The sequence below is a fragment of the Cucumis sativus genome, chromosome 2, assembly GCF_000004075.3.
Source record: "Cucumis sativus cultivar 9930 chromosome 2, Cucumber_9930_V3, whole genome shotgun sequence".
NCBI classification, from domain to species: Eukaryota; Viridiplantae; Streptophyta; class Magnoliopsida; order Cucurbitales; family Cucurbitaceae; genus Cucumis; species Cucumis sativus.
This window is the reverse complement of record NC_026656.2, coordinates 1,333,604-1,351,650: the sequence shown is the minus strand read 5'-3', so window position 1 is coordinate 1,351,650 and position 18,047 is coordinate 1,333,604. Positions and strand designations below refer to the sequence as shown.

The following is an 18,047-nucleotide window of genomic DNA, read 5'->3' as shown; positions in this document are numbered from 1 at the left end:
TATGTTTTTGTTTTATTTAGAGGTGGAGAGTTTGAACCACCACGTTAAATGATCGTGAATATATATATATGCTCGTTATATGGAGCACTACACAAAACAAAGGTTTTAAATCATTAACATTTTTAGGAAAAGGAGAAAACAATGTTATATTTATAGTTCAACCGTCTCAATATTTTTTTTATTGCAAAATGTGATTTTAATAATTAAAAAATGAAAATAGCATAAAATATAGTCAATTATTCTGTATTTAGTTTCTTTCTTTCTTTTCTTTCCTTTTTTTGCTCAAATATATGATTTGAAACTTCTTAAAATAGCATTCATGTAAAACTAAAGGTTTGGATTAAAAAGTTAACTTCAAATAGTTTGTGCATATTAACTTGACTGAGGAAGCAAACGACACCATTTCCATATCGACTATTTTACTAAAATCTTACTCTATTTACGTATCATTATAATATAAAACGACAATCAACTAATAAAATATCACCAATTTGAGAGTCATTGTTTAAAAACGATATATATAACTTAGCTTTGATTGTTGTTAATAGTAACATTATTATTGTAGCATTGAACAGATTCAAGAGGCAAACCGAAAGTTATATATGAACTTGTTATAGCGTAAGGAAGCTTTAAAAGGAATGGTACCTTGATTTGCACTAGGCAAACAAGTAATAAAATAATTCTTCCCTTTTTGAAACTATATATATGTGTGTGTAACCCTAATTTTGCAACAGATTGATTTTGAAGGCAAAAGGACAAGTGGGCATATTGATAAAAGGTGAATAATTAGAAAGGGTAAAAAGGGGGAGCTTTGCCTTTGATGCATTACAAAAAAAAAAAAAAATCACTGATCCCATCAGTTTCATTTTTTTTATCTTTTGCCTTTGTATGCTTTTCATGCAATGAGGGAAGCAAATAGGCACACATATATAGATTTTGAATCATATTCTATGATGCATATATCGAAATTGATACCAAATGATCATAAGTTGCAAGCCAAAGTATATGCAAAAATATTATATATAGATATATGGGATAAATTAATATAGTGTGTGAAAATACCAACACTAACACACTAGATCTTGTCAAAACTTCGTAGTTACGCATGTTTGAATGAGATTAGTATTAAGTTGAGTGACCAATTGAGAAGTTCTCACGTCTCAACCCTAAATACTTATTCAAAATTATTTGTGATATATAATATTGGAAAAACTATTTTAAATGACAAGTTTGAAAAATACTTACAAATATAGCAAAGTATATATTACAAACTTGTGTCATAGACTACAATAAATTAAGATAGACTACATATTTGTATCTATCAATATATCTTATCGTGGTTTATTGTAAATAGATTAGAAAGTGTAACAAAAAATATTTTAGATATGAGAAGCTTGTTTCTCTTTTTAGTCCATTTTTTTTAGAAGAATGGATGTCAAAAGCATTGAAAAAAAAAAATAGTTTGAATTTAGTTTAACAAAACTATACTTTCGTTGAATCATAACCATTTGATTTTTTTTCTTAAGACTATTAAGATAAGTAGGTATATCCGAATAACGTATCAACTAGTTCATCTTTTATTTCAAACGATATAACTATTTGATAGTTGAAAATTAAATTTATAAGCATTGTTGTGTTAATCTACACTATTAATTATTACCAATCTTTTCAAAATCCCAAACCAAGTGGGACTTTTAATGTTCTATGCATTTGATCTCCAATGAGCAAACAAGTGGGACTTTACCAACACAGCATCATATCCTTTCATTAAATTTGTTTTTGACAATCCTTTTTTTTATTATTATTATTTCTTTTTCTTGGAATCCAAACAAAATGAATAATTGAAGGAATCCCCACCCCTATTGGATGGAAAGGCATTTTGAATTTGTTTTTCATCTATAAGCATCCATTTAATTCAATCACAGAGGGGGAGTGGAACTTAGAAGAAACTACAATTATTATTTGAACTCAATTTGAAAAAGAAAAAGAAAATCACTTTAGTATGCATTACACCATGACTTTGCATTTCTATATATACCTTATGTCTAAAAGAATCAATGTTTTTTAAAGATGGAACATCTTCGTGCTCTTTCGATCATCAAAATATCACTTTCATTTATATCACTTTTCATCCCATCGAATGGCTCACGCTCGTTTTACAAAGAACAATTAGTTTAGACTTGGTTTAGTAATCCTTTGATTTTTTGGTTTGTGAAAATGACAAAAGATGAAGATCGTAAATTTAAAAAATATATCAAATGGTGCTTTTCATCAAACAAAACCTTATCAATGACAACGTATATTTAAGTTTACACATGATTTTTTTCCTTCCAAAAGTGAACTTAATTAGATTTGTTGGATCCATATAGACTCAATAACGAGTTGTTCTTCTAACTGTGTACTTGATTTGCGTGCGACCAATGCAATATTAGGTGTTATGGCCAAAAACATGTTTAATGTCTAATTAGCAAACAACTATTTAATTCATATGAATATGCAAGTACAAATCAAAACGAATGGTGTATAATAGCATTTAAAGTTCACTTTCAAAATGAGAGAGAGAGAGAGAGAGGGAATCATTATTATGTAACATGACACGTTCTTATCGAAAAGAACAATTCTTATACATCATTCAAAGACTCAAAGTAGAGTGATCGAGAAGACGGAATGAATTAGAAAATAACAAGTGGGTGTATAAGGCTAGAAGTTTCTCTTTAGGTAATTACTCATCAAAATTAATATATGAAAAATTGAACAAGAAAATCCTAGTAATAGGGATTGATGGGAAAAAAGGGAGAGAAAGTGTTTTTCTTTTTTGCTTTCAAAAGCCAAAATCCTAGAAAAAAAGATTATGTTTTTTCTTTTGTCCAACCCAAATATATATATATATATACATATATAGATACATATATGTGGGACTGTAAACTCATAATTAACTATGTGAGAAGGAATTCTTCACAATTGCAATTGGACCACAATCTTCATTTTAGGGCACCTGGAATTCCATTTTCACTTGCTACAGAATCACTTTCACTAAAAGCACCATTATTAAAGCCAAAGGATCATATATATACATTACACATATATATGTATGCTCCTTTTCAGATTTGAATAAAAAAGCCCATGAATTTCTTGCATGTATATAGTATATTTTTCACCAAAATAATATATATCATAAAGTTTTGATTTTGTAGCTAAACATGTTTTCACCCCATATCTTAATGGTGGCGGATGATTTTACATATTTTAAAACTAGGAAAAGGAATGAGTTTTTGAGATTTTATGAAAAAGAGAGAGAGATTGGAAGAAAGGTGTGGGAGTGTGTGTCATAAAATTGTGTGGTAAATTTGGTTTTTAGAGAGTGATATCATAAAAACATGTTTCTGACACTTAGAATCTGAAACGTCAAATTCATCCCTCTTTCCCATTCATTTCAACTTCCCTACCTCTCTCTTTTCTACCTCTCTCTCTCTCATAATATTAGTTTTATTCTTATCAATGCTATTCTTTTTTTCCTTTTAATTTCACATTGTTGCTTTTCACCTTCCACAGTGATTTTGAGTGTGTTAGAAAAAGATGTCAATTTGTGATGTCTTGGTGAAAGATGTAGAGATAGAGTAATAATTTGTTGATCTTTAAAGATGAAGATCATGTCAATAATGTTACTTACCAATTAGCTCTTAAGTATTTATTATTGTTTCTTTGTCGACCATGTCCGTCTCTATCTAATATTACAATATAAGAAAAAAAAATTGAGCCTTTGATATTTTATGTGAGTTGTCGCTATATAAATTAAACTCGATCATTTTGACTTCTCCACACCATTCATATCTCATTTGTTAACCATATGATTTTTTATAATTGTTTATTTTTAAATATTAGGTTGGTTTATTTTCTATTAGTTTTTATTTACTTGTTTTCACATAAATTAAATATGTTTAAAAATAAAAGTTTTTAAAATTTATATTTTATATATATATATATATATATATATATATATATATATATATATATATTTGTTAAATTATGAGTTTAGTTACTGAACTTCGACAGTTTTTATTTTGAATATTAAACCTTTAAAAGAATATAATAGGTTTGAACTTTCAATTTGGTGTCAATAGGTTTCTAAAAATTTAAAAGTAAAAAGTAAAAGTGATATATCATAAGCGATATTAAATGATTTTACATTAAATATACATTTTCAAATATAGCATATTAAATCATAAAATATAGTAAAATTTCAAATTCTATCAATTAAATAGTGATAAACTTTTCTATCAATATATTATATTATTTTTAAAATAATAGATCATGTCAATTAATATTGAGTTAAGCTCGTTTTAACAAACTAATAGAATACACCATGATAGAAAATAATATTTAATTGATTTCATAAGTAAGACGCTTTTTTGTGGGTTAGATTTAGCTTTCTATTGATTTATTTAAATAAAATTCATAAGCCTAATATACATTGAATAAACTATCATTATATTCCGATTCCATTAAATATAGAGTAAATAAAATGATATATTTATTAGGATATTTTAGCAAATGACAAAGATATTTTCAAAATCACATTTCAAATCAAATCATGAAGACAAGTATATGTATATAGAACAAAGCTATATATACTAAGGTATGATTTCATATCATTTAAGAAATGGTTTGGGATGAGAGAATCTAATATATATACAATGATCATCTTAAACAGAAGATAATACAAGTTGTTTAATTTCTATATTCAATGGGAATCATAACACAATTAATTGAATCCAAACCTTGAATTGACCTTAATTTAATTGATCTCATATAACTATCAAATTTAGTATATATACACACTAAATCGTGATTCACGAAAAACTATTACTTTATAGTATTAGAGATGTACATCTTAGTTGTGTAATGATGTAAAGCATATTATATATATATATATATATATATATATATATATATATATATATATATATTACACTATGATTAATAAATAAAATTCATTGTCTAAATTAAGCACTATTTAAACCATATAATCTAGAAAGGAAATGTCTACTACGATGGTCCAAAAACCAACTATAGGCTAGAGGTAATTACACCGTGTTACATGTTACATGTGTGGTGGAAGAATTAAATATATACTATAAAGTTTAACTATATTCATGTTTACAACACATTGTCTAATTAGTGACGAAGTTTTTTATAAAGAAAATAAATTAAAAACTTTGAGTGCTAGTCTCAAAAGATCCTCTTTTTTCAACAACATATGAGATTAAGAGAAGTCAAAACTTGACTTCCAGTTAAGATATATTCTTTTAACAAAATTAAATAAAATTAAAGATGGATGCATCCCAACCCTTGTACGTATTCAAAACATCTCAACTAGGAATGACACATCCATAACTCTTTTTTACACATCGATCTAAAAATGATACGTACATTGATAAACAAAACAATTGAAGATATGTAGTTGTATTGGACTTAATAATTAGTTATTGAAGTACATTAATTAATTGTGGTATATTTATACAACATAAAAATAGAAAAGGATAGATGATTAGTTTTGCTCCACAAGATGTGAAAGATAGTGGTGGGCATTATATAGCACAAAAGGATAAGTTCTTTTTGTAAAACATGATCTCTCCCCTTAGAGCATCCATCATGTTCTATGTATTTCCCTATTCCATTTTTTTTTTTTTTTTTTTTTGCCTATAAATGAAAAATAAAAAAATTTGAGTCAATTAATGATTTTAATTCATATATATCCTTTAAATAGGAAAAAATTTAAAGAGTTGAATAGTTGATTACTCATAAATTATAAATATATTCTGCTTTATATGATTATAAATATCAATTAAATAAAAAATTATACATTTCTCCTCTGCACTCTCTATCCATGTCTATTTGATGGATAGATAAAATTTTAAACATTATATATTATTTATAGAAAGATAGAATAAAAAGGATCTTTATTGTTCTTCCTAAATTTGTTATTTTATTAAATGAGTTAAAACCTATGATATATAATAAATCAATATAAAAATTAGTTTTAAATTGTTAAGATATCTTGAAATATTGATTGAAAATGGATGTAGGATTTTCACAAAACCTAGATGTGTAACGGATTCTTGATATTGAATATTTATAATGAATTCTTGTTGTAAACGAAACTATCTATGATTCATTTACTATATAATAAAAATAATTTCTAGAAAAAGATCACCCTGATAACCCTTATACATATATATTCGAATCATATTATATATGAAAATTAAGTGGGATGATCAGTGTCTTGAGATATCATATTGATTCGATAGAAATACAATTTTTTAATGTAATTAAGGAAAAATCATATCCGATCTAGAATCGTAAAAAATACCTATTTCGAAAAGTCATATCGGGTCTGGCCTAACCTAGTTTATATACAACCTAGCTTTGAAATACATTAACACCATTTGCACCAAGTTACCAATCTTATCAAACTCCTTTCCATTTTCGGCCAAATACCAACGTTATCAAACTTCTTTCCATTTCTTAAATAGTTGAGAACAACAGCCAAGTCCACCATAAACCGGTTGTGATTGGGTTTGAATCCTTTCATTGATCCATCCCTAAGGGACATTAAATTGTGCCTTATGAAAAATCATTAGTTAGAGAGAACCTAATTGTGTAATGACGTAAGAGTATATTATATATATTATTTGTCATTTGAGTTTTTTTTAAAAAAATTAGTTATTTTATTTAATAACTTTTCTTAAAAAATATACTATGGTTTAGCAGGTAGACCCGACATCTCCATTAGGTGGACACCCCTCATCACCGAGTATAAATTAATAACTATGAGAAGCAAAGAAACAAAAGTCCACGTAGAAGCAAGAGGGCCAAAGAAAATTTCAAGACAAAGAAATTAAAAAGGTTAACAGCAATTGTTGACACATTGTAGCTTGTAAATAGAACGAGCAAATATCTTATAAAAATATGAATTAACGACAATCTTTGAAATACTTCAATTTTTTGGTCCACTTAGAGATTCTTCTAGATCTTGGAAGAGAACTCCTTTATTTATAGATTTAATGGGTTTGAGTCTTATTAGTCCATGGACCAGACCAGTACTGGTTCAACTGCATGGATTTGGGTCCATATTTAATATTTGGACTTAACTAGTTTATTTTTGGACAAGCTCAATTAAACTTATCTCAAATAAATAATATTTTATTAAACCAAAATAAATAATTTGATCCAGCTGTTATGATCAAAATTGATCAATTTATGTTTTCAATTTTAATTTGGGACACATATCAATTATTTTAATTAGTCTCAAATTTAATTAGTTGTACTTTTCATCGTTAAGGTGTGACAATTTATGACTAGTCTAAATTTTTTTGAAATTTATTATGATAACAAATAAAAATTTAATATTAAATGTTGCGATAAGATAAAATATTTTTTAAAAACGTAATACACCAACTCTCAATAAAATATTTTTTGTAGGTAATAATTAATCAAACTTTTACTTTTTAAATAAAAAAACTTTAAAAAATTCTACCTATGTAGAGGATGATGAATTTTAGAAAACCTATGTCAAATATGAAATGATGTACAATCCATTTACCATGACAGCATAAATTCAACTGAAATAATTTATTCCTAAAAAAAACCATCTTAATAACCATCATATATATATATATATATATTCAAATCATATTATATATGAAAGTGACATGATTAATAGGTAGCTTAAGATATCTTATTGATTCTAAATATAACATTCATTATAAAAAAGTGTAAATAAATAGAGGAAGAAGCACATGATGACATTTAAAGAAAAGTCATATCCGGTTCTAGTGAAAAATCCATCCCTATTTGGTTCTTCAAATAGGGTTTTCTTTCAATTTCTCTCTCACTTATACATTTGAAAGAAATGGGTAGCTAGGTATTGGCAGTTTGCCATTTGGGGGTGTATTAGAAAAGAATAATTAGGTGAGTGTTTTGTGTGTGAAAGGGTAATATATATATATATATATATACCCATACTTGTGTGTGTTGGGGGAAAAAGGCTGCTAAAAAGTCAGTGTTATATATTATCCAAACACAGTTTGTTTTTCTGATATGCTTTCTATAGAAACTCAATCATACATCTCTTCACAGTTTGAAAGAACATGTGAACCCTCTATCACAATCAAATCTTTACAATTGTGGAGGTTAAAACCATGTGTAAAATGGTCTTACAAATACCAAATCTTTACCTAAATATTTTTTATTATAATATTTCTTTTTTCTTTTTAAAGTTGAGCCCATTATCTTGAAGCTAAGCCCAATAAGTGTGCAAATTCTCGGCCATTTAGATTCTTGGCCAAAATGAAGGCGTGTGTCAATTAGCCCAACAAGCATTGAGATTGATTGAATTATCAATTGAACTATGTTCTAATTCACAAACTCATTCTTATACTAAAGGTTAAAGAGTATGCCTTGGCATGAACTTCAACTTGATACTCATATGTACATGAACCTTTATGAAACACAAAGGGTTCGTGTTTAACCTCCTTATTAAAAAAAATATGAGAGACAACTTTCATTTTTCTTTTTTCTATGTAATGTAAAGTGTCATTGATCAACTCATTCCTTCTAAGCCTTCTATTATTTATTTGGCCCCTAACGCCCACTCAGATGTACCCATATTTCTAATCTTCTTCATAAGAGTAAAGAAAGAGAGTAAGATTGTTTGCAAAATTGGTTGCTGCATCGTCTATACAAAGCACAAATTGAGAATCAAATTGGCCATGAGGGAAAAAATCATTAGAGAACCAAAAACCAAAACAACCACCAACGATCATGCTGGGCGCCAGCAACAATTTCGAAGAAGGTGTGAGGAGCATTACAGTCTCCAGACAGGATTGTTTTAAATAGGAAATTGCATGGATTGAGATATGTTTGAAGAGTTCAATCGCTCGTAGTTGTTCCTTTTTAGTTTTACATTTCCATCCTGATCTTACGAGGTGGCAATTTAAATACTATAAAATGTAATTCCTCTAGGCTTTTCACATTTTCAAAAGTAAAGGAACTTCTTTATAACATTATTTCAGCCATGCTAACAACTTGGACTCTAAAGAATAGACGGTCTCCTCCTAGTTAGCTTTAATAAAATCACCTACCTTGTAGGTAGTCTTGTTGCATCATCCGTTGTGTTCATGGCATACCATAGTAGGGTAAGTGGAACCCAGGAGGATACTTAAAACGTGCAATGTCAAGTGATAACCCTCAGTTCAGTCGGAACTCCTCTACGGTAGGAAGTGATCTCATGACAGTCTTCAGAAAACATGATATAACTTGCTAACGAAAATCATCAACTGTCCAATGAGCTTTCGTTTGTCTCGAAAGTACCACTTTAACCCGCAAGCGAAACAGCAACCTTACCAAATGCTTGAAATGAAGATAAAAATGGAACACAATAGTAAATCATCCTTCTTTACCTTGAATGCATTATACACCTCAACCATTGTAAGTAAAGCCATAACAATTCCAATTGTGTCTTCGACAATTAATGCACCTCTTGGGGCAATTAACACATTTTAATATATATTTTCTATTTATTTTTTAAAAAATATATATAAATTGCCACGGAAAATAGAACTTTTTAAAAGAAAAATCAATAAAATAATAATTACTGAAAATGTTCTGCAATTTTGTCTAGCAAATTTAGTTAGGATTTTTGTCATTTTTCAAGTTGATATCTCTACAATTGTGCTTTTGATTGGTTATCTCTTGAGCCTAAGCTCAAGAGTTTTTGCAAATTCCTCCACTTTAGCTTCTTAGCCAAAATGAAGATGGTGTGTCAAGAATTATCAACTTGATGACAATTAGTTCTCTGAACTATGTTCGAATTCACAAACAACCCGATCTTTATACTAAAAAGTATGTCTTAGCATAAACTTCAACCTGATTCACATGTTGCATGAATGTTTCGTTTATGAAATATTAAAAGATATATGTTTAACCCCGTCTAAGAAAATATGGGAGACAACTTCACCAATATGTAAAGTATCATTGATTGAACATTAAATCCTATGTAAATGTGACTACCATGACATTCTATTATTTATTTGGCCCCTAACGGCCACTCGATGTACCCATATTTCTAATCTTCGAGAGAGGAAGATCCTTTGCAAAATTGAGATTCTTTGTTTGCTGCATTGTCTATACACAAACAAAGCACAAATTGAGAATCAAATTGGTGAGGGGAAAAAAAATCATTAGAGCTTTCTGTGTATAAAGAAAGACTTCCTAAGAAAATCTGCACTCATTATATAAATGTACTTGAGAGAGAAACTAAGAATCAGGAGGAGGAGTCGGATGAGACTGAGGTCCAAAACAAGGAGGAGGAGAGAATGGGTTGCCACCAAAGCTGTCCGTTTCAGCTTCTCCCTTGTCCACTTCTTTCTCAACCTCCCAAAGAAACCGTGCATAAGCAGCAAAAACAAAACTGCACCGTACCAGTTAAACAAACAAGACAAGATTAACCCAACAAATCAATTACAATGTCCCAATTAGCAGATGGAGTTAAACAGAAAGCTCTCTTTCTCTTGCAGATCATCAAAAGTTTTGATCGTACTTCTGAAATGATAATTGGTGTTCGTTATCCACGTTATTAAGCTATATATGCTCCGATTGGGTGATTATATTAGATTTAGTTTTTTCATACCTATTATCGGGGGAAGTTTTAGTAGCTTGAAGATGGTAACTCTCAGCTCGGGAGGCATCCATATAATTACTCCATATCAAATCGGCATACATTGATATGACACTTCCATTATTGCCTCGTGCTAACATTGCTCTTCCACAATACTCTTCAGCTTTTATAAGGTCTCCACGAACCTGTTTATTAGCAGATAAAGTCAACAAATTGCTTGAGAATAAACGATAGTTCAAACTTTACGCCCAATGCATTTTACATTCTTGTAGCAACTTCAATAGAAAAACCAATTGTACTTTCAAATTTTAGAAAGATCTATTGAGATTTGTTAGTTCTCCAAAAGACTAAATTGTTAAAAATTGAAAAGTTTCAAGAATCAAATCTTTGCTTTCGTAAAGATTACATCAATTCTAGCGTGTTGTGTATTTTTTTTTTAACACAAAACGATTCCTAAAATCCACTTTGTTCATCTTCTAGTATATATTTCAAACCCGGCCTATTCTAACCCAAAAGTTCTAAGAAACAAATGCAGATTCAAGATCTTTTAAATAACATAATTTCAGGCGATCAAGATCAAGATTCGTACAAACACCAAGAAAAGGAATGGACAATGGTAAAGGATCAGAACAAGATTTTGCAAGAACTTCTATTTGAGACAACAAGATTTCCATATCTCCATCTAATAGAGAAAATAAAATGAATGATCATCTCCAAACGTAAAGTTAAAAAAATTTGAATCAAATTAAAAAAAGATAGTAATTTCAATTCTCATACAACGTACCTCCTTCAAGAACTGAGCATAATTGCTTAGTAACAACGAATCCTTGGGGTTCGTCTTTATCATTCTCTGAAAATGCATTTCCGCCATGTCCTCTTCAGTATCCCCATCCCAAGAAACAAAACAACCACCATTGCCATTGTCATTGCCATTACAACCATCACGGTTGACTTTACCATCAACAAAACCACCGACCATTTCGCCACCGCAATCGGAACTCTCCCCTACGTCATCCACACCACAGCACAATCCCTCATCCAAAACCGCCATTCTCGGAATCCTCTTCGCCACCACTGAAATGTTACTCAGCATCGTCTTGATCGCCTGACCGCCGATCATGCATGGCGCCGGCAACAATTTCGAAGAAGCAGAGAGTGTGGGGAGCCGTGATTTACAAAATTGGTGGAGGATTACAGTCTCCGGAGAGGATTCTTTGAAATGGGGTTTCCATGTATTGAGAATTGGAGTTGATGGGCTTTTTAGAAGCATAATTGAAGAGGGAGATTTGTCAGTGAAAGGAAGAAGAAGAAAGAGTTTAAGAAGATTTGTGAATGGTTTTTAATTTACTATATATAGAAAAAAATTGATTATGTATATATAGAAAAAAAGTTTTAATTTACTATATATAGAAAAAGAAATATTTAAATTTTTTTAAAAATAATTATAAGAACATATTTCTTGAAACTAAAGAGATCCAAAAATAGCTTTGATGATGTATTATTTTTACCAATTCACATTTATAACTATTTTAGTTTGACTCAATCATCCAATTTATCCCTCCCAATTTTGTTAATTTTTATATTTTTCAAGAATTTTTTCTTTAAAAAAATATGAGTCCAAAATGAATAACAAAAAAAAAAAACTTAAATAGTGTTTATAATTCATGAAACATTGTGATATTTAGTTTTGAGTGTTGAGGGTTAAGTAGGTCAAGTTCAAAGTGTCTTAAACCTTAAATGGAACGGTGTACCAATGGGACATCACAAGGACACTTCAAATCACAATGATTATATTTATTTTTAACATCGTCAATATTATACATGTTTCAAAGGGATAGTCATATCAACACGAGTCATTTCAGTATACTTTGTCCAGGAGGTCATCCAAGATCAAATTGCGCTCCAAGTTAATCGTGCACGCTTCTATGATCAAGCCATCGAGTTCCTATGATCAAGTTATCCGAAAAAAAAGTGCACATACTCGTTATAGTTGTTAACTTTTAATTCAATGAAATCTTTCTTAACATTACTTTCACATTCTCGTACTTTTGTGACCTCGAGATGTTCTCAATATCCGTTCATTTATATACTCTCACTTCTAGCTGGTTGAATAGTTGATTTTTTTACTTAAGAAACTAAAGAGAAAACTAATATCACAGTGTATCGAACATCCATTAAACTGGTTGTCTTGGACTTAATTAATTAATTAGTAATGGAAGTAAATTAATTTTGGTATATTTATATATAAAACAGAAATATAGATCAAAATATTATCGTAGACCGTCACTGGTAGGCTTTGACAAGATCATGTATCCTCTAGGTAGTTCTATTGCAATTGTGTTCATGGCATCCCACAGTAGAGTAAGCGGAACCCAGTGAGGAGGATATTTGAAACGTGCAACATCCAAGATGAGAACCATGTCCTTTCCAGCATGATAACCCCCAATTGGCGAAATATGGCCAGCTCCAGTCTGCTTAAAAACTCTTCTATGGTAGGAAGTGATCGCATGTGAGTCTTCGGAAGAAGATGATGATATAACTTGCTTACGAAAATCATCAACTGTGCTTTCGTTTGTCCTAAAAGCTACCACTTTAGCACCATTGCAGCCAGCTAAATACCCAAGCTTACCAAACGAGATACCATCAGTTTTGATCTTCGGCAAAAGTCCACGACAGTCTACCATAGTCTCATCAAACATCTCCACGGGCCTTTCCATCTTTTCCCGGGATCAATAGAAAGAGCATACCGCAAGGGTCGTAAGTTTCTGGTTGGGTTTGATAATAAGAAATCAACCTAAAAAACCCTTCATTTTTACACGGGAAATTGACAAGAACAAGGCAAAAAATAAAATGGGGGATGGAAGATTTTGAAATTGACCAATGGTCTAAATTATCTTTCTTTAATTTTACCTTCACTTCTTTCTTCCTTTCTTATGAATGTGAATGTGAATATGTGAATGTGTGACAGCTTATAGAAGTTTCGTCCATGACTTCGGCATAGTTTGACTCCTATCCATTTTCGACCATATTTTCTAAAATAACATTTGTAGAAAGATTTGATATGATTCATGTTATAAATTCATTGGACATGAATTCAACTTGTTTGAAATTTAGGCAATTCAATTACCAAAATAGGGTTATAGTTCTTTGAATGTGAGTATTTTCTAAGCCTTTTCATAGATATTTCCTCAACCCTTAATTATTAGACCACCTTGTTTTCTTGTCCCCAAGTGGCCAATAAAGATAAAAGCATTTTCATTATGTCATAAAGATGGCAATACACAACTTGATTGAAACAATCCATCATTCTTTGCCTTCTGTTTAGATGATTCATGTGACAAATTAACAAGAAAATTAAATGATTTTAATAGACTTTAGAGTTCATTCAAAGAGAAGTATATGACTTTCTTCTTTTAGTGAAAAGACAATTTTACCCTTTCATATGAAACTATTTTCTATACCAAAACCAATGAATCAAGTCAACTGAACAACAAACAGAAGTTCATGAAACAAAGAGGAAGATCGCTTCTCATTTATTTAGTAAACACATAAGATACAGGGTATACATATTAAACCGATAAACGGCTTCGGAAAAAATACAACCATTCTACATAGGTTGAAATGGCACACCGAACAAACAGAATACCAATGCCGAAGCACACGATTCAATAGATATCCACACTTAACATTGACTGGAATCAAACATAACATATGCAAACAAACACGAAAGACTGCGACCAAACGATAACGAGGACATTTTACCGAAGGATGAAAAACCAAACAAGACTTTTACAAAACACAACAGAGATAAAAGACTTAGTATATATATATATATATATCGAAAGCTTAAGAGGCAGATGCATTGAAGTAATGAATCTGTAAGCTAAAACATCTAATTATAGAACATTCAGCTTGACAAAACCATTGGCTAGACAAGTGGGAGTACAAAGACAGGCAAATCTTAACTGAGACTTGGTAATTGTATTTCTTAGGGAACCATGGCCATCAAAGAGGAAGTCTCCCATCAAAGGAGACCCAAAACAGTGAAACAAGCAGAGAAAGCTTGCAAAAAATGGCAACTGGCCATAGTTCCCTAAAACAACCAAGCCACGGAAAGAATAAGCTGCCGGGAAGCCCGCTGTTTATGGAGAAGAGTTTTCTGAATGTTGCTATCTGTGTGAAAAAGATCATATAATCTTGATGTACCTATAGTGTAACTTGGAACTTGTTGATATCTACTCGTATTTTTATAACTACATTGCTGAGAGTTGACTATCCATGGTTAGACGAGAATGTCACACCTCCACAGGTTCTCGACGATCGTCCCAACTGTGCCACTGCTGATTGAGTGGCAGTTTTTGAGATTCAAACCGACGAGTGATTTTCCCAATCTTTCCAAGAAAGGCAAGCTCTTGTTTGATACTTCGGAACAACCTGACAACGAAAGAACTTGTAAATTTATCTGCTCTGAGGATGAAAGAACTGCAAGCCCAGCATCAGTGATTGCACACTTTGAAGCATCTAGTTCATTTAGTAACAAGCATGCATCTGCAATGGCTACCAAACTTGCATCACTGATCTTTCTGCAACCATCAAGATTAAGAACTTCGATCGTTCCTCCGTGCAGCCTAACCAAGGTTGAAACAGTTTCATCGGTCAAATTTATGCAGCCACTAAGGTTCACCTTCACAAGCCCTTCGCAGGTCTCCAGAAGTGGAAACATTGAGGCATCTGTAATACCGTAAAGGCCGATCAACTCAACGTGTTGAAGTTGAGGGCATAACTTCCCAACCATTGAAAGACTGGCACTGCCAAAGCCAGGGCAGTTTTGGATAGATAAGGATCTAAGGGAGGTGCAAAGAGAGGGCAATGTTACTTCTTGAGCAATATCCTTGATCCCCAAGCACTTCACCACAGTAAGAGACTTCAAGTTCCGAATATGGTTCGAGAGGGCACCGCCAATACCCAACAAGGTGATTCTGTTGCACTCTTCTAATTGCAACATCTCAAGCGATCCTGCAGCTTTGGCAAAAGCTATCAATCCATTGTCTGAAACAAAACAACATTTCTGAATGCACATCTGCTTCAGGTTTGCAATTCCCTTTCCCATCGCTTCAAGACTCACATCGGTCATCCCTCGGCAAGAAGCAATCATCAACAACGTCAATTTCTTCAAGCCCTGAGCACTGCCCATGACCCAAAATCCCTTCTCACTAACATTCTGAAGACCACCAAGGGTTAGGTGTGTTATGGCCTGGCCATAATGTCCAATCACAGCGAGAGAGAAATCTGTTATGTTCAATGCTTGGATCTTTACTTTCATTATAGCACAAGAAGATGATGCGAATAGGCTTGAAACACCCTGATCCCCGACACGAGGGCAATCTCTGATAGATATGGTCTGCAGTTTAGAACATAATTTTCCAATTGCTTGCAAACCCTCATTGCCAATCTTTGGACAAGATTCAATGCTTAAAGAGGTCAAGTTAGTGCATTGTTCCGCAATTGCAATCAAACCTTTGTCTGAGATTGAAGGGCAGTGGCAGAGGTCAAGCTTCTCTAGCAAATGACATTCTCTAGCTATTTCGAATAATCCTTCATCCCCAACTGATGGTACATTCCACAGAGAAAGTATCCGAAGAGAAGGGCAACCGTGGGCAATGGCCGAAAGACCAAGGTTGGTAACTCCACGAGTAGAGTTACTTCCTCGAATTGAAAGTTTTCCCAATCCCCCACGTCCACTAGTTCCTACTGCAATAGCAGCAAGTCTGACATCGGTAGCTTTCTTGCCTTCCAAACATCTTGTAAGAAAACCATTACTTTCATCCTCTTGATCTTCATCACAGTTCACTACCGAAATCTCATCCGATTCAGTCTTCTGCTGCTCAACATTTGAGGATTCAACCATCTGACTGATACATGTGCTTCTGCTCTTGCAAATTTCAGCCTTACGAATAGTACTCAAAAGCATAAGCCACCGTTTGGAGACACCGGCACAAGAGCTCCTCTCTCTAGCACTGTGGAGATGCCTGAAAATCTCAAAGAGACATTCATCAGGAAGAGCTTCAATGGATGGCGTACACTCCTGCTCAAATTCTCTTCCTCCAAACACAACCGGCGAACCGATTCGAGCTCTCTTACTAGGATGAAAATACAGATCGACATGAGAGGAAGTTGGTAAAAAGGCATCCAAATCCATGGGGCTTGAGTAAAAGGAACCCCCAGGGTAATATTCATCATCACCTGAAAACCCAATAACAACAACAACAAATCAGCCAAAATTGCACACCTCTTCTCTCCAAAAAAGTTCCATCTTTTCGGTTCATCACTAAATAAATTCCATCCTTAGAACAATCTCTCTCAAAGAACTAGATCCATTACAAACCTAACTAACAAATTCAGAGACATTTAACAAGATGCATAAACTAGAAACCTTCAAACTACTCTCATGAAAGAACAAACTAGCTTAAGATATCTACAATACCATATTTCTCCATAAAAATCAACCATCCTCAAACAAACCCAGATCACAAAACCTCAGAAACAAAGTCATAAGCAAAACATATACCCCCAAACCCATCAAATTAAACCGATTCAACTCCTACCCAGATGAAAGAATATCAAAACAGAAAAGATCAAAGAACTCACCACCGTAATTGACGAGGGCAGGCATGGGGACAGCAACAGAGCAACGAAGGAGAAGAAAAGAAAAGAGAAGCTTCCCACGAAGAAGACGTTGAAGCAAACGCAGATGAGAATGATGAGAAAGAAGAAGAAGAAGAAGAGCATTTGCAGAAAACCCCAATAGAGAAAAGGGGAAAAAAGAGAAGAAAGAAGAGAAATTTGTGAAGTGGGAAGAAGAAACGGGATGAAAAGAGTATATATATTTGGAATATAGAATTGATTAATGGAAAAAATAAGAAAAAGGGTGGAAGATGTCAATCTCAGTGATAGTGGGTGACAAAAAAATTCATATAATGAGTATGAATTTGAGGTGAGATTGCGAATGTGCAATGTATCTCTCCATAAAACCACAAATTCCAAGCAGACCCCCCCCCTCCCTCTTGCTCTTTGCCCCTTTGCCACTGTCCAACCAATTTTCCCATTACCGACTACCGGATCTTCCCCCCCTTTCCTTCTTTCTTTTTTTCCTATCTCTTTTTTCAATATAATAATGCTTTTGGTTCAATAGTGCATGAATGATGATGAATCCCAAGCAAAAAGTTGTGTGATGAGCTGTTTGACTCTTTTACATTCAACTTACTTCTACGTACTAAATTGCAAAACAACTTTCTTTTCAGAGACGTTTAACAATATGTTGGTTTGTAGAATTATATGTTATCAGTATGGTTTGATTATAATAGTTTAA

General features: G+C 32.1%; 3 protein-coding genes across 3 annotated transcripts; all 3 read right to left on the bottom strand.

Moving 5' to 3' along the window:
* Positions 1-10,025: 10,025 nt before the first annotated feature.
* LOC105434540 lies at positions 10,026-12,004 on the bottom strand. The gene is made up of 3 exons (XM_011650381.2): positions 11,463-12,004; positions 10,691-10,863; positions 10,026-10,471 (listed from the first exon to the last, which is right to left on the bottom strand). Exons 1-3 carry the CDS (start codon positions 11,946-11,948, stop codon positions 10,318-10,320), a joined length of 813 nt encoding a protein of 270 aa, XP_011648683.2. The 5' UTR covers positions 11,949-12,004; the 3' UTR covers positions 10,026-10,317.
* An 876-nt stretch (positions 12,005-12,880) lies between these two features.
* LOC101206852 (glutathione gamma-glutamylcysteinyltransferase 2) lies at positions 12,881-13,675 on the bottom strand. The gene has a single exon (XM_004139366.2). It carries the CDS (start codon positions 13,393-13,395, stop codon positions 12,949-12,951), a length of 447 nt encoding a protein of 148 aa, XP_004139414.1. The 5' UTR covers positions 13,396-13,675; the 3' UTR covers positions 12,881-12,948.
* A 504-nt stretch (positions 13,676-14,179) lies between these two features.
* On the bottom strand, positions 14,180-17,719 carry LOC101220113 (EIN3-binding F-box protein 1). Its single transcript, XM_004139258.3, has 2 exons — positions 17,327-17,719; positions 14,180-16,921 (listed from the first exon to the last, which is right to left on the bottom strand). Exons 1-2 carry the CDS (start codon positions 17,349-17,351, stop codon positions 14,961-14,963), a joined length of 1,986 nt encoding a protein of 661 aa, XP_004139306.1. The 5' UTR covers positions 17,352-17,719; the 3' UTR covers positions 14,180-14,960.
* Between the last annotated feature and the right edge of the window lie 328 nt (positions 17,720-18,047).

What these genes read in the sequence shown, in the direction of transcription:
- LOC105434540 (XM_011650381.2), bottom strand. Translation starts at nt 11,948, where the DNA reads ATGCTTCTAAAAAGCCCATCAACTCCAATTCTCAATACATGGAAACCC. An exon ending in ATGCTCAGTTCTTGAAGGAG is followed by an intron (nt 10,864 to 11,462) that starts GTACGTTGTATG and finishes GCTAATAAACAG; the next exon opens with GTTCGTGGAGACCTTATAAA. An exon ending in AAAACTTCCCCCGATAATAG is followed by an intron (nt 10,472 to 10,690) that starts GTATGAAAAAAC and finishes GGTACGGTGCAG; the next exon opens with TTTTGTTTTTGCTGCTTATG.
- LOC101206852 (XM_004139366.2), bottom strand. Translation starts at nt 13,395, where the DNA reads ATGGAAAGGCCCGTGGAGATGTTTGATGAGACTATGGTAGACTGTCGT.
- LOC101220113 (XM_004139258.3), bottom strand. Translation starts at nt 17,351, where the DNA reads ATGCCTGCCCTCGTCAATTACGGTG. An exon ending in TGCCCTCGTCAATTACGGTG is followed by an intron (nt 16,922 to 17,326) that starts GTGAGTTCTTTG and finishes TTGGGTTTTCAG; the next exon opens with GTGATGATGAATATTACCCT.